This window comes from Heteronotia binoei, chromosome 21, assembly GCF_032191835.1.
Source record: "Heteronotia binoei isolate CCM8104 ecotype False Entrance Well chromosome 21, APGP_CSIRO_Hbin_v1, whole genome shotgun sequence".
Lineage (NCBI taxonomy): Eukaryota > Metazoa > Chordata > Lepidosauria > Squamata > Gekkonidae > Heteronotia > Heteronotia binoei.
The window spans coordinates 50,262,458-50,288,848 of record NC_083243.1 but is presented as its reverse complement, the minus strand read 5'-3'; the positions used below and the strand labels follow the sequence as shown (position 1 = coordinate 50,288,848).

Here is a 26,391-nt window from a genome sequence, read left to right as displayed (position 1 = left end):
GCATTTCAGCTTAGATTAGGCAGAAAGCTGATTGGCAGACCAATCAATCATTTATTTATAGCAGAGTTAGTATTATATTTAACAATTCAAAAAAAAAATCCACCTTGGAAACAAATTAATCCTAACTGAAGTTATTAATATTTTGAATATTAATACTGTTTTGTAACTCATGCCACATTACTCTGGCTTACAAATCCACATTTTAGTTGCCTATGCAAATTATGATCGTATGAAACAATAGATTAAATATAAAGGGGGGGGGGACAAAAATGATCGAAGATAACACAGCCAGCTTTCATACTGAACACAAATTACTTTTTGAAAATAGAAAGATAATACATTTGAAAAGCCTATAGTATGTCAAACTATTAGTCACAGTATTATTTTTGTTGCATCAGAACTGTATTTGCATACATAGTAGAACTCTCTTTACACACTACGCACTGCATTTTGCTTCCTTGTAATTTATTGTTCTACTTGCTTTTTCCTACATCATATCTGCAGCCAAGGGCTACTTCTTATTTGAGGGTTTCTATTTGCATAGCAGTAAATAAAATCAGATATGTGTTCCATCTCATATAAAATTCACACAATTTTCCTTTCAAAAATATAAAGCAACCTTGGGGGTTGAAAATAGTGGGGAAGGGAGGTGGGTAATCATCAGCACCTACCACCAAACAATCACAAGACCTAGTAGTTGTTCCTCTGATGAAGCCACTTTTTCTGGAAAATTATTTCATTCATATTCCTTCCATTGCCTGTTTAGATCAGGATGCAATTAGCTAGTTTTTCTTGAGAAGAGCCAGCACTTTAATCCTTGCCACATACCATCTGCTCTGCATGCTGGCTTGAGGTTGGAAATTGAGGGTGTCAAGCAGCACTTCCTAGATACCTTAAATTGCTGAGCTTGAAGTCTGAGTCTGCCTTCTTCAGTCATAATTATACTGTTAGCCTGATTACTGTCAGGACAGCAGGTGGCAGTGTTCCCATTACATTGAAGGGGCAGTTGACCATTTAGGCGTCAGTATTGTCTGGAAGTGGAACTTAGCTGAAATTTATGTATTTATGTCTCTGTTTAGGTAAAAGAAACAGGTTTCCACAAAGGCATTTGCTGGGTTGGTTTTAGTACAGAAGAAGGCCTAAAGAATGCTTTGCAGAAAGAAAATCATACCCTGGACGGAGTTAAGGTAGAGGCTTGTGGTGCCATGGTTGTTTCTCTTTTGCTTTTGAAATAGCATCGAAGAAGCTTGTTCAGTCATATTTCTGTATAGTTACTAGATCTACATGCTTGTTGTACATTACAAACCTTATTTCGTAAATTGTCTTCCCAGTCGTTTATTAACTAAGTTTTGGCTTATGTTAACAACAAAGATCTGGCTGTCAAAGCCTGGCCTCACCACTTGGTTGCATTGCTGCAGTAGGGGTGGGCTTCAAATAACCTTTAATGCAAGAAGGCTATCAGAACTGTGTGGCAACTAAGTGGTTTTCAAATGCTATCCATATTTCTTAGTAAGATCCTGGCCACTTAGATACTGCTGTAATGACATCCAGCTGGCCAAATTGCACTCCCTGCACCACATAATCAGTGTGCAGCTCATGGAAGGAAGTGTTAGAAACCCATACACAATACTCGATGTAGTTGTGGGGTAAGGTACTTAGAGTAATGTTAATTCACATAGGCTGTTTTATGTATTCTTTACTACTACAGAAGAGGAATAATATTTTGTAGATGACTGCTGAATCATGTCCATAACGATCTGGCAGCTTTGAGTATGACCTAGAATTCAAATGATTATCTGGTTTCTGTTGTGTGTTTTTCAGATTGATGTTAAACTTCAAAGAAAAAGAGATTTTTCACACCAACGGTCAGACAGAAGAATTGCTGACAACAGTTAAAGGAAGGAGACTTCATTTTACTGTTATGTAAAGAACCCAAAATAAACGTACGGATATGTAGTCATCTCACATGAATTGCTTGTTTTCTTTAGTCAAAAATGTATACAGTCACAGCAGAGTAACAGCAAATCACAACATCCTTCCCTCTTGCCAAGTACATTAGAATAAGCTATGTACATAGGGAGTACAATCTGATGGAATAAACAGTTTTAAGTAGAACTCAATGTTTATTAGGAACTATAATCTCACTCTAAAACAACAGCATAGAGCTTCACCAGTATACAGAGAAAGGGGAATAGCATAGCTAAAGTCCAGAATGTATCATGGAATGGTCCAATTTTCCCTTCTGTTCTTTGTGTAAGGTGCCACTAGAAGATTTATGGTGCTTTGGATCCACAATTTAGGGTGGTCAGCTGGTAAAGACTGCTTTAATTTTAAATCCAATTTCATTATCCAGGAGGACAAATCCTTACTCTTTCCTTCTCTTCTTGCCTTCATGCTCATGTTCTTTAGGACGGCTGCTGTCAGAAGGCCTTTTCGAACCCCCATGCTGTTTGGCTTCCTCCAAGAATTTGTCCAGGCCAAAAGGATCTTCCTCAAACTGAACTGGTCCTTCTCTACCTCTTTGTCTGCGGTCTGAGCCAGAAAATTCTTTGTCAGGAACAAACCTGTAACAGACAAGAAGCAAACAGTAGATCTAGTAGTCTGTTAGTAAATAACAGGGTGTGTGTGGAGAGAGATTAACAAGAGCAGCTATACTGGATCAGACCAAAGCCTATCTAGTCCAGCACTGTGTTCAACAACTATCTTGAAGAAGCCCACAGCTATCATTCTGCCTGGGCTCCCCAACAACTGATTTAAAGAAGAAATTATCCATATGATTAGTAAGCAATGATAGCCCAGTACTCCTCCCATGAATTTGTCCACTCCCGTTTTAAAGCCTTTCAAGCTGGCAACCATGACTATGCTATATAGCCTGTGTGGAGAAATACTCCAACCTGAATCTAGATGACCTCAGATTCTAGTATTATGGGAGAGACTCCCTACTCACTCTTACCATGCATAATTTTGTAAACTACTATGTCTCCCCTTCCTTGTCTTTTTTCTAGGCTAAACCACCCTAACTGTTCCTCATAGGACAGCTGCTCTAGTGCCCCCCCCCCCAATAATTGTGGCAGCTCTTCTCTGCACCATTTCAAGCTCTACAATATTTTTTTCTCAGGTATGGTGACCTGTACAAAGTATTCCATGTGTGTTCTCACCATGGATTTGTATAAGGGCAGTGCCAGGAGCAATTTTTATTCTTTATTCCTGTTCTAATGATGGTCAGCATGGAATTTGCCTCTTTCACAGCAGCCACACAATGGGTTGACATTTTCATCAAGGTGTCCACTACCACCCAAGGTCCCATTCTTGGTCTGTTGCTGCCAGATCAGTTAAGATTATTTGCCCCAATATATGCTTCACTTTATGCTTGCTTACATTGCATTTCATGTGCCATTTTAATGCCCATTCTCCTGAGATCCTTTTGAAACTCTTCAAAATCAATTTTTATGTTACCCACCCTAAATAGTTTGGTGTCATCTGCAAACTTGGCAACCTCACTATTCACTCTTTACTAGGACTCGGCCCGGTTTATGATTCACGAACCTCCCAGGTGGTTCATTTCAGCAGGCACTCTAGTGCCAGCAGCAGGGCTTCGAGAAGGCATTCTTAAATCTCTTTAAATGCATTCTCCAAGCTATACTGCAAAAACCATTTAAAGGGATTCCCTATAAATGGTTTTTAAAGCTGCGTGGCAGACTCCAGAGAGTGAACTGAGAATGTATTTAAACTTGTGAGTTGTGGCATGGCTTGCAAAAGCCATTTGAAGCCCAGTGAATTCACTGCTTGGACTCCACTCCTGCACTGTGCTTGTTTGCAAAACCCCTAGCAGAAAGGAGGGAGAGAAGATCCACCAACAAACCTCCATTTTCCTGTTTCATGTTCATCATTTTATAAACGTTGAAAAATTCATGTAAACATATGTACCTGTTTGTAGATTTTATTCGTGCCTCCAAATCATCACCATACATGTCCTTATCTACATTTTTACTGGGTCTGTAGATATTCTGAGCCATGTCTTTACCACTTCTCCAAGGCTGATCATAGACATTGTAAATTTCATCTTCTCCTCCAGCAAAGCCACTGTCCATACCCTGGAAAAACACCAAAGTGGTCAGCAATTCTGTACTGAACTTCAACCAGTTACGTGCCACTGATTTGTAACCAGAATCTGAAAAGCTCCCTGAAGCTTCCATTTTTTTCACTTTTGAGTATCACCACACTGGTGCACTCTCTTGCCCCTCCCAAAATCATGCCACTGATGTTGCAACACAATTACTTCCCTACACTATATGTTATGCCTTCAATATTCTTCATATATAACTTGCTACTATCAGTTACTTTCTGAATGAGGGCAGAGAATTAGTGAAGATCAAAACAGACCAGCCAAACTTTTACAGAAAGTATTGGAAAACTGTAATGACACCCAGCTGTAGCTCAGAGGTGCTGCCTAACGTAGAAACACCCCGAAATGCTGGGTTCCTCATTCTTGACCTCGATCAAAAATTCCAAAAGACAGGCCAAATGAGAGCCACTCTATGCCTGTGCCAAGGAGCCAGTAAAAAGGTAAAGATGCAAGCACCAGTCGTTTCCAACTCTGGGGTGATGTTGCTTTCACAACGTTTTCATGGCAGACTTTTTACGGGGTGGTTTGCCATTGCCTTCCCCAGTCATCTACACTCCCCCCTGCCCCAGCAAGCTGGGTACTCATTTTACCCACCTCGGAAGGATGGAAGGCTGAGTCAACCAGTACAAGGCTGCAAACAGGATTTCTGGCTATGGTTACAAAGGGCATCCTCAAGGGCTTTCCTGTCACAATTCCCCCTCCCCCATACCATAGGAGCAATGATAAAAGGATCCCATCAGATGAAGTATCTATTCTCACAGGTAACTAGCAACATCTGGTTGATTGTCTCCAAGACCCCCTCCTGATTCCTTTTGTGTGATACCTATGTTAATGTATACATCCTTTGATTACCAACCCATCCTGCCTGTCTCCTTCCCTCAGAGTATCAAAATAAATTATTCCAAACATCAAGCCACCACTCAGAAGGTGCCAACCTTGTTGCAAGACTCAAAGTGAGTTTGTTTGAATGTATGAATTGTCCCAGAATTTGCGCCTGATGAAGCCCTGCTGGAAAATGGCTTGGTATTGCCAGCTATCCATCACGCTTCTCCACTCTGGGACGATTTGACTGAATTCTTGAGATTCTTCATGTGCAAGGAGAAAAGGACCTATTTCTAATGTCATGAGCAATCCTCGTTTGGATTTTTTGAGTCTGTATAGAGCCCAATTTCTTTCCTTTGAACACTTTTGATGAACAGACAGCTTGCATCCCAAACAGCTCTAAGATTTGTTGGCAGTTATGGACAGAGTTCCATTGCAAGAACCACCACACAGTTACTTAGATTTGAATAATGAATTGCTTGGGAAATCGTAAAAGAAAATGTGGGTGCATCAACATTTTGGCAAGACATTCCTGGATTTACAACATAACTTTAAGCATTCATTACTCATGCCCAGCAGCAGGAATTATTAAAATTTTCTGCATCATAGCTCCACAAATGTACATGAAGGAGTTGCTTACCTTGCTCTGGTTGAAGAGCCTCTGATCATATTGGACCTCATTGGATGTCCGAGGATTAGGAACACCCAAGGCAATAACTTCACTAATATCTCTGTTTTCATTCCTTTGCAACTTTGATCTAAATTAAAATATTTGAGATGGAGTAAAATAACACTAGGTATAAAAATCTTAATGAGAAAAACTTACTTATACTGTTTGCCTGATTATATGTATTCAGAATAAAGATGTCAAGAGTAGTCCTTTGATGTTTCAGCAAGATGTGTTAGAGACGCAGCATATGATCTTATTCTTAACAGCACAAATTGATTTACTCTGCAAGTATTTCTCTGGGAAACCAGGATATGATAAAATGTCTGAAACAGAAAATACTGAAACTTTTATGTTCTGTGGCATCTTGGCAATGGAATAGGCAGCCAGATAGACCTAGCATTTGCAGCTGACTGTCAAGAATAAGAACCCAGATGGTATGAAGTGGAATACTATGCCTTATATCCCTACTCCACTGTCAAGGGCATACAGCATTTCTATTTGCAAAGACTTGGGAAATGCTGGCAAAACTTAAGCACCTCACACAAGACCCCACAATCTAGCCTTTTTAAAAAACTAGTCTTGTTGAATAGCTGATGTCTATTTCATTGTGTTACAACTGATGGCATATTTTATATATATCAGAAAATGGAACTGGGTCCTATTAATCTGTTCTATTAGTACAGCCCTTCTCCAGTAGAACATGTTTTTTTTCTGTTCAAATAAGGCTCCATGGTTAGGTGTTTCTTTGTTTTTTTAAAAAAACCCTTAAATTTAAAATACAAATTTTTAAAAAACAATCTGCTTTAAAATGAATTAAAGTAATAATAATAAATAATAATAATTTTTTATTTCTATCCCGCCCTCCCCGCCGAGGCAGGCTCAGGGCGGCTCACAACATAAAATAACATTATACATCAGTTATACTTATAAAATCATGGTTAAAACAATTTCAGATTATTAAAATTAACATTAACAATATGGTGCTATAAACATTAGTACTAATCACTTCAAAAACTGACATGTGAGAACAGTCTCTTAAATTTGACTTAACAGACAGACCAATAGGAGAATACCTGACTTAGACACTATGAATAACAGCAGGGGTTTTGTACCATGTTACTGTGGCAAAACTGAATGGAACCGCACAGATGCTACTTTCCATTTCAAAAGAAAAACATGGAGGTTCAGTGAGCCACTGAAAAAACTGAGATGGGTACCCAAGAACTATAACAATGTTCTGTGCAGTGCTTATCAGCCCTTGCTTCTTGGCACTTATGCTATGCTTCCTCTGGCCCAGTGGAAGCCAACTTTCCTATTTTTCCAAAATCTGGTAGTTGTGGAAAGTGCCATCAAGTTGCAGCAACCCTATAGTGTTTTCAAAATAACAGATGGAACAGAGGTGGTTTGCCACTGCTAGCCTTGGTGTAGTGACCCTGGACTTCTTTGAAGGTCTCTCATCTAAGAACTAACCAGGGCTGACCTTGCTTAGCTTCTGAGATCTGAAGAGACTGGACTAGCTAGCCCTGTACTCCCATTTTATCAAAAGGCCTTTAAAACTCCCTTCAACTTCAAAAGCAATTTGCAATGGTCTCTATAACATCTTCAAGTCTATGGAACAAATCCTTATACTTTGGATCCTGGCCTTAGGCTTCAGGTAAGTGACCCTGCCTTTTAATCGATTTCACAACTGCCCCACTGCCTCCAAGCAAATAAATAGTTTCTTTATTCAAAAGAGATGGGTTGCATGATAAGAAATTGTGCATGTTGTTTCAGGGAGTATAATGCTGTATTGTGTAGTGATTGTACTAGCAATCAGCTAGGAAGCATGCTTGCTCTGACAAATGTATGAATTACAAATGGGAAAATTGACTGAAATCAATCAGTTAAATGAGATTTGTTCCCCTTTCAATTGCTTGAGATTCTGCATGGAAAGAGAGAAAAGAATGTGTTCCTCAGAGTTTGGAGATGGCTAGGTTGTCTGGCTGCCACCAAGGGTGGAGACAGAGTGAGCCAGGGGAAAAGCTTAGACAGTGCTGCAACAAGGGAGGAGGAGCAGTTGTGTCCATGTGGCAGCTCTCCATTGCAATAAGGATGCACTTACATATGGAGATATGCAGCATACTCCTTTCAAGATTCCCACTCCTCAGCCAGTCAAGGTTCAAGGGTACAATAAAGCTATCTAGGCAACACCAATTATTTTGGTATGCCATTGTGCCCACCAGCTGCAATGTAGGACATGGGGTACACTCTAACAGTAGCAAAGGCATGAGCTGATATTTTCAAAGGTACACTTCTATCATTCTCTTGACACAGAGGTATGCCACAACTTATTTTCTAAGAAGTCTCTAGGATACAGGAATATATGTTTGGCACTAATGTAGTGCAAAAAGCCAGTAATAGGGATATTTGTTGGATTCATTCTGTATGTATATTACTTCAGAATACCCTAACCTTCCTTGTCTATGGTATTGCCAGTTGAACAACTTCTTTTCCCAATCTTACCTCTTGTCAGGGGCTGCTCTGGAAAGATTCCGGTCATGTTGTCTATCTTTCCGCCTGTCGTGTCTGATTTCATCACGTTCTCTAGCTTCTCCATCCTCTGCATGGGTATATTAAAGATTCAAAATTATGTACAGCCAACACTAAACGGATTATTTAGTAATCAATATCAGACAGCAACTGGATTCAATGCCCAGAAGACAAATACTGGTTCCAGTGGCTTTTCCTGACCTCATAATTTTACATATGTACTTACATATGGAGATATGCATATGTAAACTTATACAAATTAAGAATTTCAGTTACATGTCATTGAAAATGTCACTTAAAGTCACAATCATAGACATCCTTAGGAATAAGCACCACTGAAATGTGGAACTTCCAATTAAACATTCTATGTATGAGGAGCACCCTGCATGCAAAACTTCAGATTATTGAGGAGAAACTAAAACAGTTCTCAGCAACTCCAGACCCTGACTGTATTCCCAAAAAGAACATTAAACTTTTGAAACCCAAGTTTTTAAACATCTCTAGAATCTTTATGAAGACAGAGAAGGAAGACAAAAGGGCTATTACCTTTCTCCACGTGAGTTTTTATTCCAGCTCTTCGCTCCCTGGCTTTCTGGGCCATTTCACGGAGTTTCTCTTCGTGTTTCTCTTTTTCTTTCTGGGCCATCTTCCTTTCCACCTGGGCTCTCATCTCTACAGCTTCACGAGCCTGCACAAGATTCAGAACAAAGCAAGACCATGAGAACCAGCAGAATTCATTGTGGAGCTTCTTGCTAAAAGCGGTACTGTAAAACCATGCCCACAACTCAGAGATCCCAAGCAGCCAGATGCCTTTTGATGCAAAGTCCATACCACCCTACTGTCAAAGTCTTCTATGTCCCCAAGCCATTGACTAAAAGATACAGGGCTTCTGCTCTTATTTCTTCTACAGAAATAAATTATCCAGAAAGTCCCACATTGAAGAACAAAAATCTGACCTTTCTGTCAGCAATGTAGAGAGCCTCAGCCAACTTGGCAAAGTTTTCATTAATGTGAACAGTCTGCAGTCCTCTGCCATCTGCAGCCAGACGTTTGTCTAGTGGAATGGTGTAACCCTGGAGTGAAAAGCAGATAAGACATTTAGTCACCAGAAATGGATGTGGTGCGCTAGGAGAGCTGCCCCCAACCCTCGCTTGTCACTACCATGCTCCTGTGAACCTGCTTGTATGCAAAGGAGTCTGTGGCCTTTCAGTTCATAAAAAAGATTATTATAAATGACAGGTTTAGAAAATTATGAATGGGGTGGAGAAAGTGGATAGAGAACTTCTCCCCCACCCCATAACAACTGAACTCAAGACTAATAAATCTGATGAGCAGTAAATTCAGGAAAAAAAAGTACTTCCCTCAACCAGTAATTAACTAGATAACTGGATCATGACTTTGAATGGGTTATTGGTTTAAATACTTCTTTCCTTTATTTTTAATTTTACCAAGTTTATAATCTGCCTTTCTGCTCTCACAAGGGCCACCAACATGGCTAACAAATTAAAACATTCATAGTAAAATCACAGTTTAAAACCATTAACCACCCTCCAAAACACCATTATTAAAACAAGTAAAGCTAGAGCTAAAATACATACAGTACACAAACCCACAGCAGCTTGCATCTTTCTTTTCTCTTCCATGTCATCCTCCCAACATTCAGGATTGCTGATCTTCTCATCTACAGTGGGATGGATCCAGTGGCATATTGGAGCATGATTTCCCCTTCCCAAGGCAGCTCAAAAGCAGTTCCCAAAATCCTGCTCCTGGACAGCCCCCCACAGAAACAGGATTTGGGCAGCCAATTGAGGCTACTACAGGAGGGGGGAACAGCAAAAGTTGTACTTTGGGCAGAAGTCCTTCCCCCAATGCGCCAACTGGATCCACTCCAACATATGCCCTGGTTTAAGTATGTATATAGTGATGCAACAGTTTCTTTTTGCTTAAAGTTCAGGACTACAAGATCAAATAGGTTTCATGCCTCACTATGGAAATATTAAAGCAGTTTGAACCACATTTGATCCCTAAAAAGCTGCAATCAACTGTTTGGCATATTCATTCTCCTGTCATATTGGCAACCCTAATACACAGAACAGAATAGTTAAGCCATGTTATTGCAATCCAGTTTCTGAAAGCCTCTGGTTTACTCAGCTCCAGAGATTTTAAAGTAACATATTCAAATTGCATTTTTGAGGAAACTCCTAGCAGGATGCAAGATTTGAGAGGACGTTCTGACAAGTTAATTACCTTTGCATTTTTCCAGTTTGAAATACAGGGAGGGATCTTCCATTCTTGTTGCTCCTTCACAGTCATCTGAACAAAGGAAAGATAAAAGACTTTTGATTTTTACCAACTGCAGAAAGGGATTTCCCTCCTATTCTGAAACATACTGCCAGGGTTACTGTGAAAGGTCAAATATAGCAAGCATTAATGAAATGCGCAGCAAAACTGTTCCTGTGGCATCTGTCACTGCATTCAGGTTATAGCTCCTGTAAAGCTAAAACTAGAAAAGGAATTATCTGGAGCAGTTGTGAATAAGTGCTGAATTTGTAAACTACGGATATCATGCTTTTCTAAGAAACTTCTAGGTGAGGAATCAGAAATTTCTCCAGGCAAACTCCTGGGAGCCTCCCACAACAATTAAATTCAATTAGACTACAAGAGCATTCCAGCAAGCTACTTCAGAAAGCAGGAGCCCCAAAGACATCCTATACTTCTATAAACCAAATCATACTCCCAAAGCTTTTAATAGGGACAAACAAGGCACTTATTGGGAAAAATACTTCCAGACTGCTCAAGCAAGCCAACAGGGAGGAATAACTCCCCCCCCCCCCCCACTTTGCAATGTCACCAGTCAGTTTGAGCTGGAGAAAAACTGACTAAAAACATCATCATTGATTTATGATTTAGAGATATTCAAAGAGGAGTGGAAAAAATTTAAAGGATATATAGAGAAAGAGTGGAATGTAAAAAGACATTGGACAATTTTTTAGCATTAATGGGAAAAAAATATATTTTGAACTTTGATCAGTTAGTAGTACCTTTAGTATTGAACTTGAATTTATAGCTTCGGGGAAGTCAACATTGGAGGGAGGGGGGATTGAAATGCCATATGGGTTAGTATTGAAAATTTATAATTAAGATTTGTAACCATATGTTATCAATAAATTGTTAAAACACAAAACATCATCATTGGTTTGGATGCAACAAAGCTTTTCTGCAGACATTTCCATTTGTGGAGTGTGACTTTTTTGAATTCTGCTTCCCACTGCAGCCTAAAATGCACAAGGCAAAAATGTTGTGCTTCATTGGCAAGATCAAGCAAAGCCTCCATAAAAGAAATGTTTTACTGGGGGTCCAAGTCCACCCCTACTACATCTTGTCTGAAACTGTGAAATCTATGATTTCTTAGAGACAGGAGAAGATGTCCCTCAACACAGTATCTCCTGAAAGAATACAACCAGTGTTAGAACACCACCCCTGTGGGGTGGTTACCAGGCCTCCAAAAACAAACAAAAGCCATGGGACATTAGTAAAGCTTCTACCTTTCTGCTGGGAGAGTGCATTACAGGTGCTGGAGGAGACGGTGGTCCACGAGGGATTTTCTTGTTAATTCTAATGCACAAAAACATAACATAATCAATGTTTTAAATCCGTGTTTCCCCAACCATCTTTGATGTAAGCAATGAAGACTTCATGTACTCACTTGAATCTTGGTGGTTCCATGGGATCCTTCTGCATTTCCACCATTCTAATAACTCTCTGCTTTGCACCAGAGTTGAAGGCCACACCCTGTTGTGATGGCGTGTACCTGACAAAACCAACCAAGAGATCTAGTTGTGAGCACAGAAATCTACACCTAGGGAATACCTTTTCCTCTTAACTTTTTGGCCTGCTAAGACACCTCATAATGTCAAACATACAACTCAAAAAAGGATGCAGATATTAATGTGCAAAAGTCATTGACAAGAGACTGTTTTAACTGAGCCCACTTTGAATATGTTTCAGTCGCAGAACAGAAACTAATGTTCCAATTCCATCCATGCAGGACAGGACCAGATGGACACCCTACATTTCAGATCTATAATTTGTAAGGAAAGTCACAGACATCATGCTAGTCGCTATTCTTGGATCAGAAAGACCCACCATGTAATTGTTGCCAGAAAGTTCATAACTAGAAAAGGCCAAGAAGGAAACACACATAGCGACAGATTTTTCTCCACATCACCAAGTATATAATGTTCTCTGGAACAGGAATATCACATTTCATTAAAGAGCAATAACTTCTTAACAATGGTGTAGCTGCTCATGCCCTCAGATAATTATTATGTGTTTGCACTCGCAAAAAGGCTTGTATTAAAATGTGTACACAAAAGGCTTTGAACAATCCCCAAAGAATCCCATACCGGATGTACTGAGCTGGAGCTAGTTTATCAGCTGCGCGGACTGGCATGGCTGCTGCAATTTTCTGGGAGACAGATTTTTCCAAGGCTGATCGAGTCTTTTCTGTGAGCTGCAATCAGAAACGTTACATTAAACGCTTGAACAAGACACAAGTGGCTCCAACAGTTATGTGCCTCACTGGCCACAATACCTCTCTGACGGCTTCCTCATCAGGCCTTTGCAACTCAGGGTCATCAACGTTCATAACTTCCTTTGGAACAAGGTCTGTGTATTTGCTGTAAATGACCTGAAACATGGAACACAGCATTGTGAGGGCTAATATTATAAATCAGAAACACACAGAGTGTCTCATTGAGTTCTTTGAAAAATCAGAAACAAACTATGCTAGTTTTCTAATAGGGAACAGGTTGTATATGTGCCAAATACTAAGTGTATCTGAGACAAAGCTGAAAATTTAAAATTCTTAAGTGCTACCCATGCATAGGACTAGGGAAAAAGGGTTTTCAAAGAACCAATTACCTGGGGGTTTTTCATCCAGTTTGGAACTTAAGGGTATGGTTTCTTTTACTAAAGGAAACAATTAAGAGTATTCAAGCGATTTGCTAAAGTTGAGCCAAGTCACCTCTGGAGTTGGCTTCCAAGCTCCTGATCAGACCAGTGTTGCTCTCTGAATTATTAATTCAGAACTTCTAAATAACTATATTTAGCCGACTGCCATATTTTGGTATATTTTTCTGAAGTGACTGTCAAAACTGAACATAAACTTCACAATTTCAAGCTTTAGGGTATACAGAGCTGAATGTCAGCTAACAAATTCTGTACTTCTAGAAGAGCTTGCTGTCTAACAATAGTCATTTTAAAAGGACCTTTTCAAGAGATTCACGAACCACTGGCCCATTCAACAGCCTATCTGGGTCAATAGCAGGGGTGGCCAAACTGCAGCTCAGGAGCCATGTATTGTGCAAGAGGCCAAGGGGAACTTAAGGCAGGCTTACTCTCAAGTAAGCATGCTTAGCATCGGGACCTCAATCAGCCTCTGAGTGCTGACTCATAAGTAGGTGACTATTTCCAACATGTGTGAAGCGGAGAGGAAGGGGAAACAGGCATGCATGCAAGCTTTTCTCCTCTATCACAGAGGTCACCCAGAGAGACCTACATTGGAGAAAGAGAGCACAAAAGCCAAGGAAGCTACTGGAAGGAAGGAATTAAGGAGGACAGTGCAGGGCTCTCCTAGTCTCACAGCTCTTGTAGGAGCTGTATTTACCAACCTTGGTGTCAAGCCAAAGAGAGATGCATAATGATGCAAACGGTGGTCAGTGATTTGTATGGTATATGTGTGTCTCCTTCTCCCACTGGTGCCAAAAAAATAATTCCCTAACCTTTCCCTATGCTGGTTTTATGGGGATTGTTATTCCCAGTTTTTGTTTTCTTATAAAGGAAGGACATTGCACTCCAGTAGTCGAAATCTGTTGGTGACCTCTGGCCCGAAAGAGGTCTGGCTGTCCTCAACAAGGTCCAGGGCTTTCTCAGTCCTGGCCCCAACTTGGTGGAACGCTCTGCCAGAAGACATCAGGGCCATGTGGGATCTTTTACAGTTTCACAGGGCCTGTAAGGCAGAAATGTTCTGCCAAGCCTTTGCATAAGGACAGCAACGGTTGCCGTGCTGGCACTTTTTCCTCCCCACCCCCTCTTGGGGGGAGGGTCCTCCCACCTCTGATGTAATGCAATAACTGAATAAGAGCACTTTAAAGACACCATCAGGGTTTTTAATTTTTTAATGTAATTGATTTTATATATATGTATTTTTTACTGTTGTACATCGTCCTGAGCCTGGCGCTAGCCGGGATAGGGTGATTCATTAAATGTAATAAATAAGAGAACACAAGCAAAGTGAGATATTTATTTACAAATCTATAACCGAAACTCTCCTTTTTGAGAAATTCTTACATCAGGTGGTTTTCTATGATGTCTCAATGCAGGTGCCTGGGCACATTAGTGTCCCTACACAACAGGATTCTAAACTGGGATTAAACCATGGGGAGGACACTAGTTTGCCCAGGCATCTGCATAGTATAGAGCAGTAAAGTTTTACTGAAGACACTCCAAACCAGTAAACTTTCAATGCAGTTCTGTGAGACTGAACACTGCAAACAAATTGTGCCAGTGCCCATCACAAACTGAATTCTGTCATGATCTGAATCCAGCCTTATCTTGGACATGTTGAAAGAAGTGAGGAGGAAAAAAATCTCCTCCTGCTGCATCGTTTAAAACAGATTTTTAAAAAGCCTTTACAAAATATTTTCTCTCTCAAAATTGATGATGGATTTAGTTTCTCCTTACTCCTTCAAAATGCTTTCAAGTAACTATATACTACCATTTATAGTATTAGACAACTACAGCTCCTCAACACCATGGACTCTTAATTGTCTACTTCAGACTTCTGCATCCTTTGCAGCATGTTACGGCAATTTCAATTGAGGAAAAAACCCTTACAACTGCTGGGCAGATTTAACCCTTCACTGTGTCCCTCTGCATCATCTATCTCTTTTCCATCAGCTGTCTTTTATGGTCAGACATTATGTTGGGAGAACTGATCAAGGACGGCAAGAATAATGTGCAGTTTGGCCTTACGTTTTAGCTCTAATTTAGGGTTAACCAGATATTGGGATGTAGTTATTGAAGGAAGACACATTGCTAAGAATTAAATCAAAAGGAAATATAGATATTAGAAGGGGCCAGTACCTCAAATGAAAAGATTGTTTATCTCAACCCGTTTAGAAAGTTAGAAACTAAAACATCAACTGACAGAATTTGAAGCTCTGTTGTTGGAAAAAACTTGAAGAGCCGTCTACAAAAAATATCAGCTCTAGTTAAATTAAGATGCCTCCTCTAAGGATATGTGACAGGCTATATCGCTGAACTTTAGTTCAGAATCTTTTAAGCAGGATCCTTCTTTAGAAATTGAAGGAAAATAATTAAGTCTTATACTGTTTGTACCACACCCATATACAATCAATGAGAAAGATAAAAACAGCCAAGACAAAAGCTGGAAATACCAAGTAAGAGTGAAAATACATTGTTTTGAGAGAAGGTACTTGATCAAATAAAAATAATATTTAATCAGTCAGCATTTGCATCTTACTGGGGCAATTTATAAAACATGACTTAATTTGATAATGCATCCTATTCTCCTCCCCATGTATTTTTTTGGTTAGGCTGCAGAGGTTTTCCTCTGCTGAGGTACTTGCTTACTTTGCTGCTAGCACTTCCACATGCGTCAAGGCTCTTTGACAAGCAGTGCTCATGTGTACACAGGCTGGGTTTTTTTGACTACTCTACCATCTATGCAAATACCAAAAAAGCACAAATGTGTAAAAATTAGGGACTACTGCGCTAGAACTAGATGTTTATTTAAAGGAGTTTTATAATTATCTTCAAAAGAAATTATTCATAAAGCTGTTTACAAAAGTTAAAACAGAGCAAAAAACTAAGGTAGTAACATTACTCAAGGGTTTTAATATTGCCCAGGAGGTACTGGTCTAAACAGTAGCCCTCCATTCTGATGGCATTTGCATAACTATAAAGCAACAGACCTGTAGAAGAAATAATAATTTAGCACAAGAATCATATACCAATTCTCATCCAGGTATTCCAAAATTAACAGTCCTTTAAATGAATATCAATAATACCAGATCTCACAAAGACAAGTGAAGGACATCTGAAGAGCAATATTCTGTCAGATAATTAACTAGAAAATCCCCTCGGAACTTCAAAGCATGAAGAACCAAGTTCACCTGGAGTTCAAAACATCGCTGGTAGTAAGAGGAGAAAATGAGTTTTCAAAATTAAAACGAGAAAGCTCTGAACAAAATAGAGCTAGCATTTGTTATCCAATATTTATTAGAGAAGCTGCAGTAAACAGGGTGCAATGTGGTAACCTTCTTGGGTAAAAGCAGGCTTGCAATCAGCCAATTGCCCAGTCACCTGCGGAAAGTAACAACTGCTTCAAGGCAACCAGGCAAGTCTTATGTGCTGCACAAAGATAGGCTTAAGGCTCTTTCAGTAATTCCCTGTGTTACAGGGCTACATCATGGAGGTTGTGCTCCAAGTCCCATGGCTGCAAGGAGAGAAACAATTCACACCACTGGGGCAGGAGGATGACTCATTCCTTGGTGAAGAATGACTTGCTATCCTGGTTGATGACCTCTTTCCACCTTATGCACCCCAACTGCGGCCTCTCACTAACACTTTCATGCTCACAACACACACCTTAGATCAGAATCTCCACTCCACTGTTAAATACATATTTGAAGCTGCCTTGAGAGTCATCACGCAGCTGGGGTGAGCAGCAATTGTCCCAGGTAAGTATCTATGGTTCAAACTATGCAGTACTAATTTATTTATAATCAAAATTTATAAACTACCTCCCCTGTGTGCACAGGGCTCAGGGCAGTACACATTAAGGGATAAAACAGTTTAAGTAATACATAAAAATAAATAGCTAAAACAGTCTCTCAGGTGGCACCATATTCAAATTGTGCTATTGCCTCACAGGGATGGTGGGGAAGTAGCAAGAAAAGGGAAAGAAAGGGAGAGCCAAAAAGATGGTACCTGTCATTGTCCTCAACCAAAAACCTGGTGGAACATCTCCACTTTGCAGGCCCTACAGAACTGCATCAAGTCCTTCAGGAATCAGGACATACATGTTATTCTGCAGAGAACTCTTTTTCTATCCTCACAGGGCTATTATTCCTTAAGGGGAGAAGCTAAACTCTGTAGAATGAGAGGCAACACTGGATTACCCACTTTCATACCTGGCTGAACATGCCATTCTCTTTTCCTAGTGTTGTGGAATGCTATTAAACTTCTATGAGCCCATCCACCAAGATATTTGGGCGGGACCATGGCTCAGTGAAAGAGCCTCTTCTTGGCATTAGAAAGTTACAGGTTCAATCTTTGGCATCTCCAATTAAAAGAACCAGGTAGGAGGTTTTCTGTTGCCCCAGAAGTTGAATCAGAACCAACAGGTTGAAATTAAATCAAGAGTTTTCAACTAAAAATTAGGAAGAATTTCCTGACAGAGCGGTGGAGGGGGTGGGCTTTCCTCATCTGAAGGTTTTTAAACAGAAGCTAGACGGCGACCTGACAGCAATGCTGATTCTGTGAACAGGCAGATCATGAGAAGAAGGGCAGGAAGGGCTGCATCAGTGCTTAAGTTTTTGTGGCCCCTTCTTACACACCCAGGGAAATTATGTTTGCCACTTTGGTGTCAGGGAGCAATTTTTCTCCAGACAACTTTTGCCAGGAATCCTGGAGAGGGGCTTTTTTTTGGTGGTGGGGTGTATCTTCTGGGCTTGGAGCAGGAGTCACTGGGAGTGTGTGGGAGGGTAGGTACTTGTGAATTCCCTGCATTGTGCAGGGGGCTGGACTAGACGATCCTAGAGGTCCCTTCCAACTCTATGATTCGAGGAGGTGATGTGAAAGACCTCTTCCTGAGACTCTGGAGAGCTACTGCCAGCCTGAATGGACAATACTGACCCTGATAGACCAATGGTCTGATTCCGTATAAGGCAGCTTTATGTGTGTTCATATATTAATTAATGTCTGTTCCAGGTACCACCATTTGCTGAAGCTAAACTGTCCTTAACAAAGAGCAAGACTTTTTCTGTAGTGACTCCTGCTGTTTGAAACTCCCCTGCATTAGAGATTTGGCAGAAACAATCTTTCTATTACTCAGAAAGGTATGAAAAGTTATTTTTTTCACAGTGTCTTTAACAATTTGTTTGATGTTGTTTTGTTCATTTTGATAATTTTGCTGGTTATTTGGCTAGGTTTGCTCTTATTTGGTTTTGGATTTTTTTTACACTTGAATTATTTAATTCTGGGCTGTTGCAGTTTGCCTTTTTCTATAAATTGCCTTGCGAAACATTATGGCTGAAGACAAACATAAATTTAAACTAAAACAAAAACAGCCTGTGCACAGATTAACATGGCGACAGGACAGCAATCTCTACTACTGTTGTATTTGGCTTCCGGGATAGCAGCAGTAGAGGATGTATTCCTGAGACTGACCAAGTTTAGATACTGGTGTCTGCATTCCTTGGGAAATGGTATCAGTGGCAGATGGAGTAGGTAGGCAACAACAATGAAAAGGCAGGCTGTAATTACCTCTAAGAATTAAATGTAGCCATTTGAGGAACACATCCCAAAACCTGATGCAGCAGAATGGAATGGTAGAATTCTAAGGTGTTAAAATTGACTGCACTGCTCCAAACTACAGGTAATCACTCACTTCTGCAGCATGAAGGAGTACAGCTCACACAGCGGTGCCCAACGGTAGCTCTCCAGATGTTTTTTGCCTACAACTCCCATCAGCCCCAGTCATTGGCCATGCTGGCTGGGGCTGATGGGAGTTGTAGGCAAAAAACACCTGGAGAGCTACCGTTGGCCACCCCTGCGCTATTACATCAGAATCCTACTTCTCATACTGTTCCTCTTTAATATGCAGACACAATGAAGTGTTCTTGTATTATATCTTAAAGAGTTCTACTCTTCTATTATTAGACTTCAGGGTGACTCTTCCAGCATCTATGACCAACATGGTTATCCACCTGAAAGAACTTCCCAGTTTACAATGAAAATAGCTCTATCCTATTTAATACATGTTTTGATTGTAAGCTTTGAGCATTATATTACCTTGTCTTTTGACTGTCCTTGCCGAGCTATAGCATCGTATTTTATTTTTCCTTCCGCATCCACTTGAACAGCTAATGCATTGGACATTTTCTTCTTTCGGCCCATATCCAGGGGATACTGAGCAACATGGATTTCCGGGAAAGCGCCCCCATCTCCAAAATCCTATACAAGAACAAAAGTAAAAGTCATTAGGGATGAACAAAAGCAGTATTTGTACCAGAAAACATATTCAAGAAGAAGATGATGATGATATTGGATTTATATCCTGCCCTCCACTCCGAAGAGTCTCAGAGCGGCTCAATCTCCTTTACCTTCCTCCCCCACAACAGCACCCTGTGAGGTGGGTGGGGCTGGAGAGGGCTCTCACAGCAGCTGCCCTTTCAAGGACAACCTCTGCCAGAGCTATGGCTGACCCAAGGCCATGCTAGCAGGTGCAAGTGGAGGAGTGGGGAATCAAACCCAGTTCTCCCAAATAAGAGTCTGCACACTTAACCACTACACCAAACTGGCTCTCCAGATGCTAACTGGATCTTCAGATGCTAACAACTACAGCTGGAATCTGAAGAGCTATTTTAGGTATGCCAAGTGGGACCTGCCGTTTGAATCTGAACAGCAGCCTCCACCACCATATTATATCATGAGCTGCTTCTGAAGATCTCCTCAAGGAAACACAAGCTTGAAATCTCTTAGACATACATAGTTGCACAAAGTCATCTGGATGCTACTTCATGATAGCAATGGTTCTAAACAGTGGCATACAATTTTGTATTCCTAGTATTTCAATTCCAATGTGTGTTCTAATTGTTCACTGGATATTTTACACTGTCTGATTTCATTGTTGTTCACATCATCATTCAATTTTTTATTCCTGGTCCTACTGCATTGTTCATGAGATGTCCTATACAGTTTGGTTACAGAGTACAGGAGGAGAAAAAAAATATGCCTCGAGTTTCAGTCATAAAGGCAGGCTATAAATAAGCTAAATAAATTGATTAACCCCACTTGCAAACACTAGGGTTTATTTTTGGGGTGTAAATGTTTTATGTGCAGTTATTCAACACATTCAAGCAGTTATAATATTGTCTATGCAGAAATTCCAGGATTCATGTTTCAAAGATGTTTAACAAGAGGTTACTGAAACCATCACTACAATAAATAAAATTGTATCCAATATTCCATTTTATGAAAACATCCTTGAGCATTCTTGAAAAAAGATGAACTATAAACTCCTTAAAATAAATAAAATTTAGTTTAAAGTATGTCTAACTAATGTGTTCGAAGCAATGCATAAATTTAATTTTCCTAAAAAATGAATTATACTCCGGACTGAATTATACTCAGGAATAGAGACAGAATAGACCACATGGCATTTATTGTACTACTGTAAGATTTCTAGACCCTAGCACAGATCCAGAGAAGCATGAGCAAAACACTTCCATGCACACATGAAGGACATGTGATTACATCATCTGGTGCAAGCCCTGAACCAGATGGGGTGCTATTCCAGTGTATGCTCAACCTCTGGAACATCTTTTCAGGATGGTTGTGTTGCAGTAACTGCACCAGAAAGGTGAAGCTGAAAATTCCTGATAAGCAAGCTATAGCAATCACATGTACCTCTGGAACTAAACCACTAAAAGGATTACAGATCATTTCTAACTCATTTATAAGCTTTAATATACACTTCACAAGGATTCTTCTGTTTTTCCTAAGCACTAGTAGTACTACTTTGATTGTGTGTACAATTTCATTACTTCCCACTCTACTACTACATTTCTAAAAACCTTAAGCTTAAGAAAATATCAATGCTCTCTGAAGTCTCACCTGTACATTACATAAAATACAGGATTCTACCATTCAAAAACAATGGTTGTAATAAAGACAAAAAGGCTAAGATTGCCCTCAGATAACTTTTACTTTTAACCTACTTTTCTAGTAGCTAGCTCTAAGCTTAAATGCATGATAGTGCTGGATAGCTTGGACCCCTGATGGCCATTTTCATAAAAGAATCAACCCCCAAAAGAGAAATTCTGCCACAGACACAAGTTCCAAAAGACAGTTTTTCAGCTTTCAAAACAAACCTATTAGTCAAAACTAGTGAGTGTGTAGTTCTGTTTACCTCCAACATTCGTGGTATCCATCCTTTTCGATAACCGTAAGGGGGAGGCTCCCTTCGTGATGATACCAATGCAGTCTGTCTCACCCTTTGGGATCGTGCCCGTTCTTCCAATTCTAACTGGTCCTGAGATAGCTGAGTTGGTGCTGGTAAAAAACTAAAGACAAACAAAGAGAAAATTAACATTTGCACTGCAATCTACACAACATTAGATAAAGCAGTATAAAATATTCCAATTCTGGATTTCACAAAGCAACTGCTATTCTGCCTTTAATAAACACTTCAGAAGTAATATGTAATGTTGCTGTAATGCTAATATTTCCAGAAAAGAGGCAATTACAACTAGAGAGAAGATACTAGTCTTCATCAACATTCTAAGCTGCAGAGTCTTGTGAGCAAAAATTTTACTTTGTGAGCTACCGGAATTAAAGTTGTGAGCTACTGCATAAATCATTGTGCTCTGGGGTGATCCTTCCTGAGTTCAGACAAAAATGTGTGAGGTGGAGGCTAAATATCTGTAAGCTAGCTCATGCTAACTCAGCTTAGAGGGAACACTGGTCTTCATTATATTTGGGGATTTGTGTTGGACTTGCACTGCCTTTGATAAACCCACTGTAGTTGAGGCCAGCCCACAACATATCATTTACAGTATGTCACAGAAGTGAGTACACCCCCTCACATTTTGTAAATATTTAAGTATATCTTTTCATGTGACAACACTGAAGAAATGACACTTGGCTACAATGTAAAGTAGTGAGTCTACAGCTGGTATAACAGTGTAAATGTGCTGTCCCCTCAAAATTGCACAACACACAGCCTTTAATGTCTAAACTGCTGGTAACAAAAGTGAGTACACCCCTAAGTGATAATGTCCAAATGGGGCCCAAAGTGCCAATATTTTGTGCGGCCACCGTTATTTTCCAGCATTGCCTTAACCCTCTTGGGCATAGAGTTCACCAGAGCTTCACAGGTTGCCACTGGAGTTCTCTTCCACTCCTCCATGTCACGTAGCTGGTGGATGTTAGAGACCTTGCGCACCTCCACCTTCCATTTCGGGATGCCCCACAGATGCTCAATAGGGTTTAGGTCTGGAGACATGCTTAGCCAGTCCATCACCTTAACCCTCAGCTTCTTTAGCAAGGCAGCGGTCGTTTTGGAGGTGTGTTTGGGGTCGTTATCGTGTTGGAATACTGCCCTGCGGCCCAGTCTCCAAAGGGAGGGGATCATGCTCTGCTTCAGTATGTCACAGTACATGTTGGTAATCATGGTTCCCTCAATGAACTGTAGCTCCCCAGTGCCGGCAGTACTCATGCAGCCCCTGACCATGATATTCCCACCAACATGCTTGACTGTAGGCAAGACACACGTGTCTTTGTACTCCTCACCTGGTTGCCGCCACACACGCTTGACACCATCTGAACCAAATAAGTTTATCTTGGTCTCATCAGACCACAGGACATGGTTCCAGAAATCCATGTCCTTAGTCTGTTTGTCTGCAGCAAACCGTTTGTGGGCTTTCTTGTGCATCATCTTTAGAAGAGGCTTCTTTCTGGGACGATAGCCCAGCAGACCAATTAGATGTAGCGTGCGGCATATGGTCTGAGCACTGACAGGCTGACCCCCCACCCCTTCAACCTCTGTAGCAATGCTGGCAGAACTCATACGTCTATTTCCCAAAGCCAACCTCTGGATATGATGCTGAGCACGGGCACTCAACTTCTTTGGTCGACCATGGCGAAACCTGTTATGAGTGGAACCTGTCCTGTTAAACAGCTGTATGGTCTTGGCCACCGTGCTGCAGCTCAGTTTCAGGGTCTTGGCAATCTTCTTATAGCCTAGGCCATCTTTATGTAGAGCAACAATTCGTTTTTTCAGATCCTCGGGAGTTCATTGCCATGAGGTGCCATGTGATACCTTGATACCTTGTACCACTAATGAGTCACATGACACCAGGGAGGGAAAACGGCTACTTGGGCCCCCTTTGGACATTATCACTTTGTTACCAGCAGTTTAGACATTAATGATTGTGTGTTGCGGAATTTTGAAGGGACAGCATATTTACACTGTTATACAAGCTGTAGATTCACTACTTTACATTGTAGCCAAGTGTCATTTCTTCAGTGTTGTCACATGAAAAGATATACTTAAATATTTACAAGATGTGAGGGGGTGTACTCACTTCTGTGACATACTGTATCTCTTCAACACATACAGAACAGGGCCACAGTGATTTACAAAGTTCCTGTAGTACTTGTGTTGCATCCATTTTTTTCTTTCTTCATCAAATACATGGTATATCTCAGGCATGCAAAGATTCCGGATAGAACTGGTTTATTCTTAGGAAAAAGAATATAATCAATTCCCTTCCAATAAATAAGTTTTGATTTTATTTCTTTATCAAATTTATATCCTGCTCCCTCTCCCCTGAATGGGACTTGGGGCAGCTAACAGCACATAAATTACACCTGATAAAAACAAGGTAGTTAAAGGCACCCAAGCACTGCTGTCACATATCCAACAGGAGACTAATCTATCCCCTTGTGTTGCATTGAGTGAAGACTTTTTTATTTGGCATTCCCTTACTGATTCCTCCTTCCTGCCCTATATTTTAATTGCTGTTTTTATGTTTTGTATGTGTATTTTACCTTTGTTTTAATTGTTTCGGTGATGTGTTTTTGTTAGGCTTTGAAGAATTTTAAAATATATTTTTATTATATATGTTTTTACTCTATTAGCTGCCTTGGTAGCCCTAATGAGGGCTGAAAAGCAGAGTAAAAATCTTCAATACAATTAAAATACAAAGCTGCTACAACAGTTAAATACAATTAAAAACAAAACTGTTGCAACAACATTTTAGGCACTGTTCTACCTAGACAGATATTGCCTCCATTCATTAAGAGGCCAATAGTTCCACTCTATATTTCAGGAAATTGCTGGCATGTAAATGAAATAGAACAGTCACATAAGAACATAAGAGAAGCCATGTTGGATCAGGCCAATGGCCCATCCAGTCCAACAGTCACACAGTGGCAAAAAACCCCAAGTGCCATCAAGAGGTCCACCAGTGGGGCTAGAAGCATATGGTACGCAACTCTGAAAGTGCTCAAGGGAGGCAATCCTTCTAAAGCAGCTCTTGTAGTGACAACAGCTATCCAACCAAGACAGTTAAGCTGGTAAAGCCACCTCCTTCTGACAGCCACCTATGTATAGATACCCAGGCTAAAGAGATTCATTCTCCAAACATGGAGTCTCATTCTTTATGCCATACAGGAAACAGATCCTATTGTGAACAAAGAACATGACACTTCCCCTTGTGCCACAGGATTTGCAACAGGAAAAATAAAGTATAATCACAAATACTACTCATTGATGCCCATCAAAATTTGTGGACTTCTAGGTGACAGCTCTCAAACAACACTTTAGGCAACCATTGCCAAGGCCTAAAAAGGCAAAGCATTTCTCAAGTCACACACAGTGACATATATAAAGGAACTGGGAAAGTTCAACCCACAATTATAAAAATACACCTAAAGGCTGCTTCATACATTACATTTTTCCTCTGTGAAGCCCACATAGAAAGGAGGGCGAGAGAGTGTATTTGCCGTCCAGTCACAGTCAACAATCCCACATGGTTTTGAATGCAAGAAGTCGTTTGTCATTGTCTGCCTTTGCATCCCTGGTATTCCTTGGTGACCTCCCATTCAAATACTGACCTGGGCAACCCTACTTAGCTTTTGAGATCAGGTTAGCTTGGGCTACCTGGGACAGAGCGCACAGGATATATCCATCTAAGTTTTTCCAGCTGAGTACACGGCATGCATCTGTGCACACATCAGCCTAAGTGCCACACAGAGATGTACATACAGGTTCTCACTATGCTTGCCACAATCATCAAATATAGGTGTGAACTGACTCCCCCGAAAAAGCACTTTTTCTGAGGCAACATGGACTGAAATGAAAATTTTCTCCCCGATGGTCTGCTCGCACATGAATCCGCTCTCGACGCTGCAAGCACCAAGTGTATGAACTTCAAGCCAACTTCAAAGGGGGATTGTTTAAACATATGGAGCAGAGTTCCATCAGTGGCTTTTAGCCACAGAGTATTGTTGGAACTCTTGTCTGGGGTAGTGATGCTTTGTATTCTTGGTGCTTGGGAGGGGCAATAGCGGGAGGGCTTCTAGTGTCCTGGTCCCACTGATGGCGCCTGGGTTTTTTTGGCCACTGTGTGACACAGAGTGTTGGACTGGATGGGCCATTGGCTTGATCCAACATGGCTTCTCTTATGTTCTTAACTTCATATACTTGGTGCTTACAGCGTCGAGAGCTGATTGTCATGAGCGAACGGGCCATCGGGGAAAGCATTTTCATAGAATACACGCGTCGCAAAAAGGGATACGGTTACACGTAAGGAAACGCTGTTCATGCTATGAAAAACCTTTTATTAGGTGCAAGCAACTGTATCTCTTTTGCAACGCGTGTATTTTATTAAATACGTGGTTTGGTGCGTAATCCTCTGTTCACAGGTTCCGCCGCCAGATCACCCGAACTTGACCCACCTCTAAAACCCTCCGTCTACCTACAATGGGCAGCCAAAACCCGTCCTACTTTCACCGGACTGCCCTGTCTCCGCCGAAGCCACGTTAAAAACAGCCCCTCACCAACACCTAAACCTTCAGCTGCTATGGGGCGGAAGAGAAAAGAAGGGGGACTGACTTCTCGGGAAAATGCCCGGATCAACCTAGGCCTCCATGGTGCCATTTCTCTGCCACCGAAACCGCCTCTCAATTGACTTCAACAAATAAACAGACAGACCATGGATTAAAAAGAGGATGAACGCTACGAAAGAGGCAACAACCTGCCTCCATTCCCTAGCGGATTCCCACTTCAGGCCCCAAGACCGACCTGGTCAGCGCCATCTTGCTCGCTTTTCTTCTTCCTCTCCACTGGGCCTCGCGGCAGTGAATCCGAGGCTGAACTGCGCAGGTTTAGTAGCTCAAGGGGTTATGGGAGTTGTAGTCTCTGCTCTTC

At 40.8% G+C, this 26,391-nt stretch overlaps 2 protein-coding genes across 3 annotated transcripts in view; one reads left to right on the top strand and one right to left on the bottom strand.

Annotated features, from left to right (window-relative positions):
- The window catches only part of SLIRP (SRA stem-loop interacting RNA binding protein), a 5,708-nt gene extending 3,743 nt beyond the window's left edge, over nucleotides 1-1,965 (top strand). Inside the window, exons 3-4 of the mRNA XM_060262695.1 lie at nucleotides 1,080-1,187; nucleotides 1,822-1,965. Coding sequence (XP_060118678.1) covers nucleotides 1,080-1,187; nucleotides 1,822-1,896 — 183 coding nt within the window. The 3' untranslated portion in view covers nucleotides 1,897-1,965. The remainder of the gene's footprint in view (nucleotides 1-1,079; nucleotides 1,188-1,821) is intronic.
- Nucleotides 1,893-26,391, bottom strand: SNW1 (SNW domain containing 1). Of its 2 annotated transcripts, none has more exons than XM_060262692.1 (14): nucleotides 26,266-26,391; nucleotides 21,367-21,520; nucleotides 19,248-19,409; nucleotides 12,742-12,837; nucleotides 12,554-12,660; nucleotides 11,854-11,958; nucleotides 11,693-11,762; nucleotides 10,395-10,460; nucleotides 9,104-9,220; nucleotides 8,694-8,835; nucleotides 8,121-8,217; nucleotides 5,589-5,706; nucleotides 3,928-4,094; nucleotides 1,893-2,564 (listed from the first exon to the last, which is right to left on the bottom strand). In XM_060262692.1, the coding sequence occupies exons 1-14, from the start codon at nucleotides 26,277-26,279 to the stop codon at nucleotides 2,366-2,368; spliced, it is 1,614 nt and encodes a 537-aa protein (XP_060118675.1). In that variant the 5' UTR covers nucleotides 26,280-26,391; the 3' UTR covers nucleotides 1,893-2,365. The 2 variants fall into 2 exon arrangements, with proteins under 2 accessions (XP_060118675.1, XP_060118676.1); XM_060262693.1 differs by having other exon boundaries at nucleotides 1,893-2,582; nucleotides 3,881-4,094; nucleotides 26,266-26,363.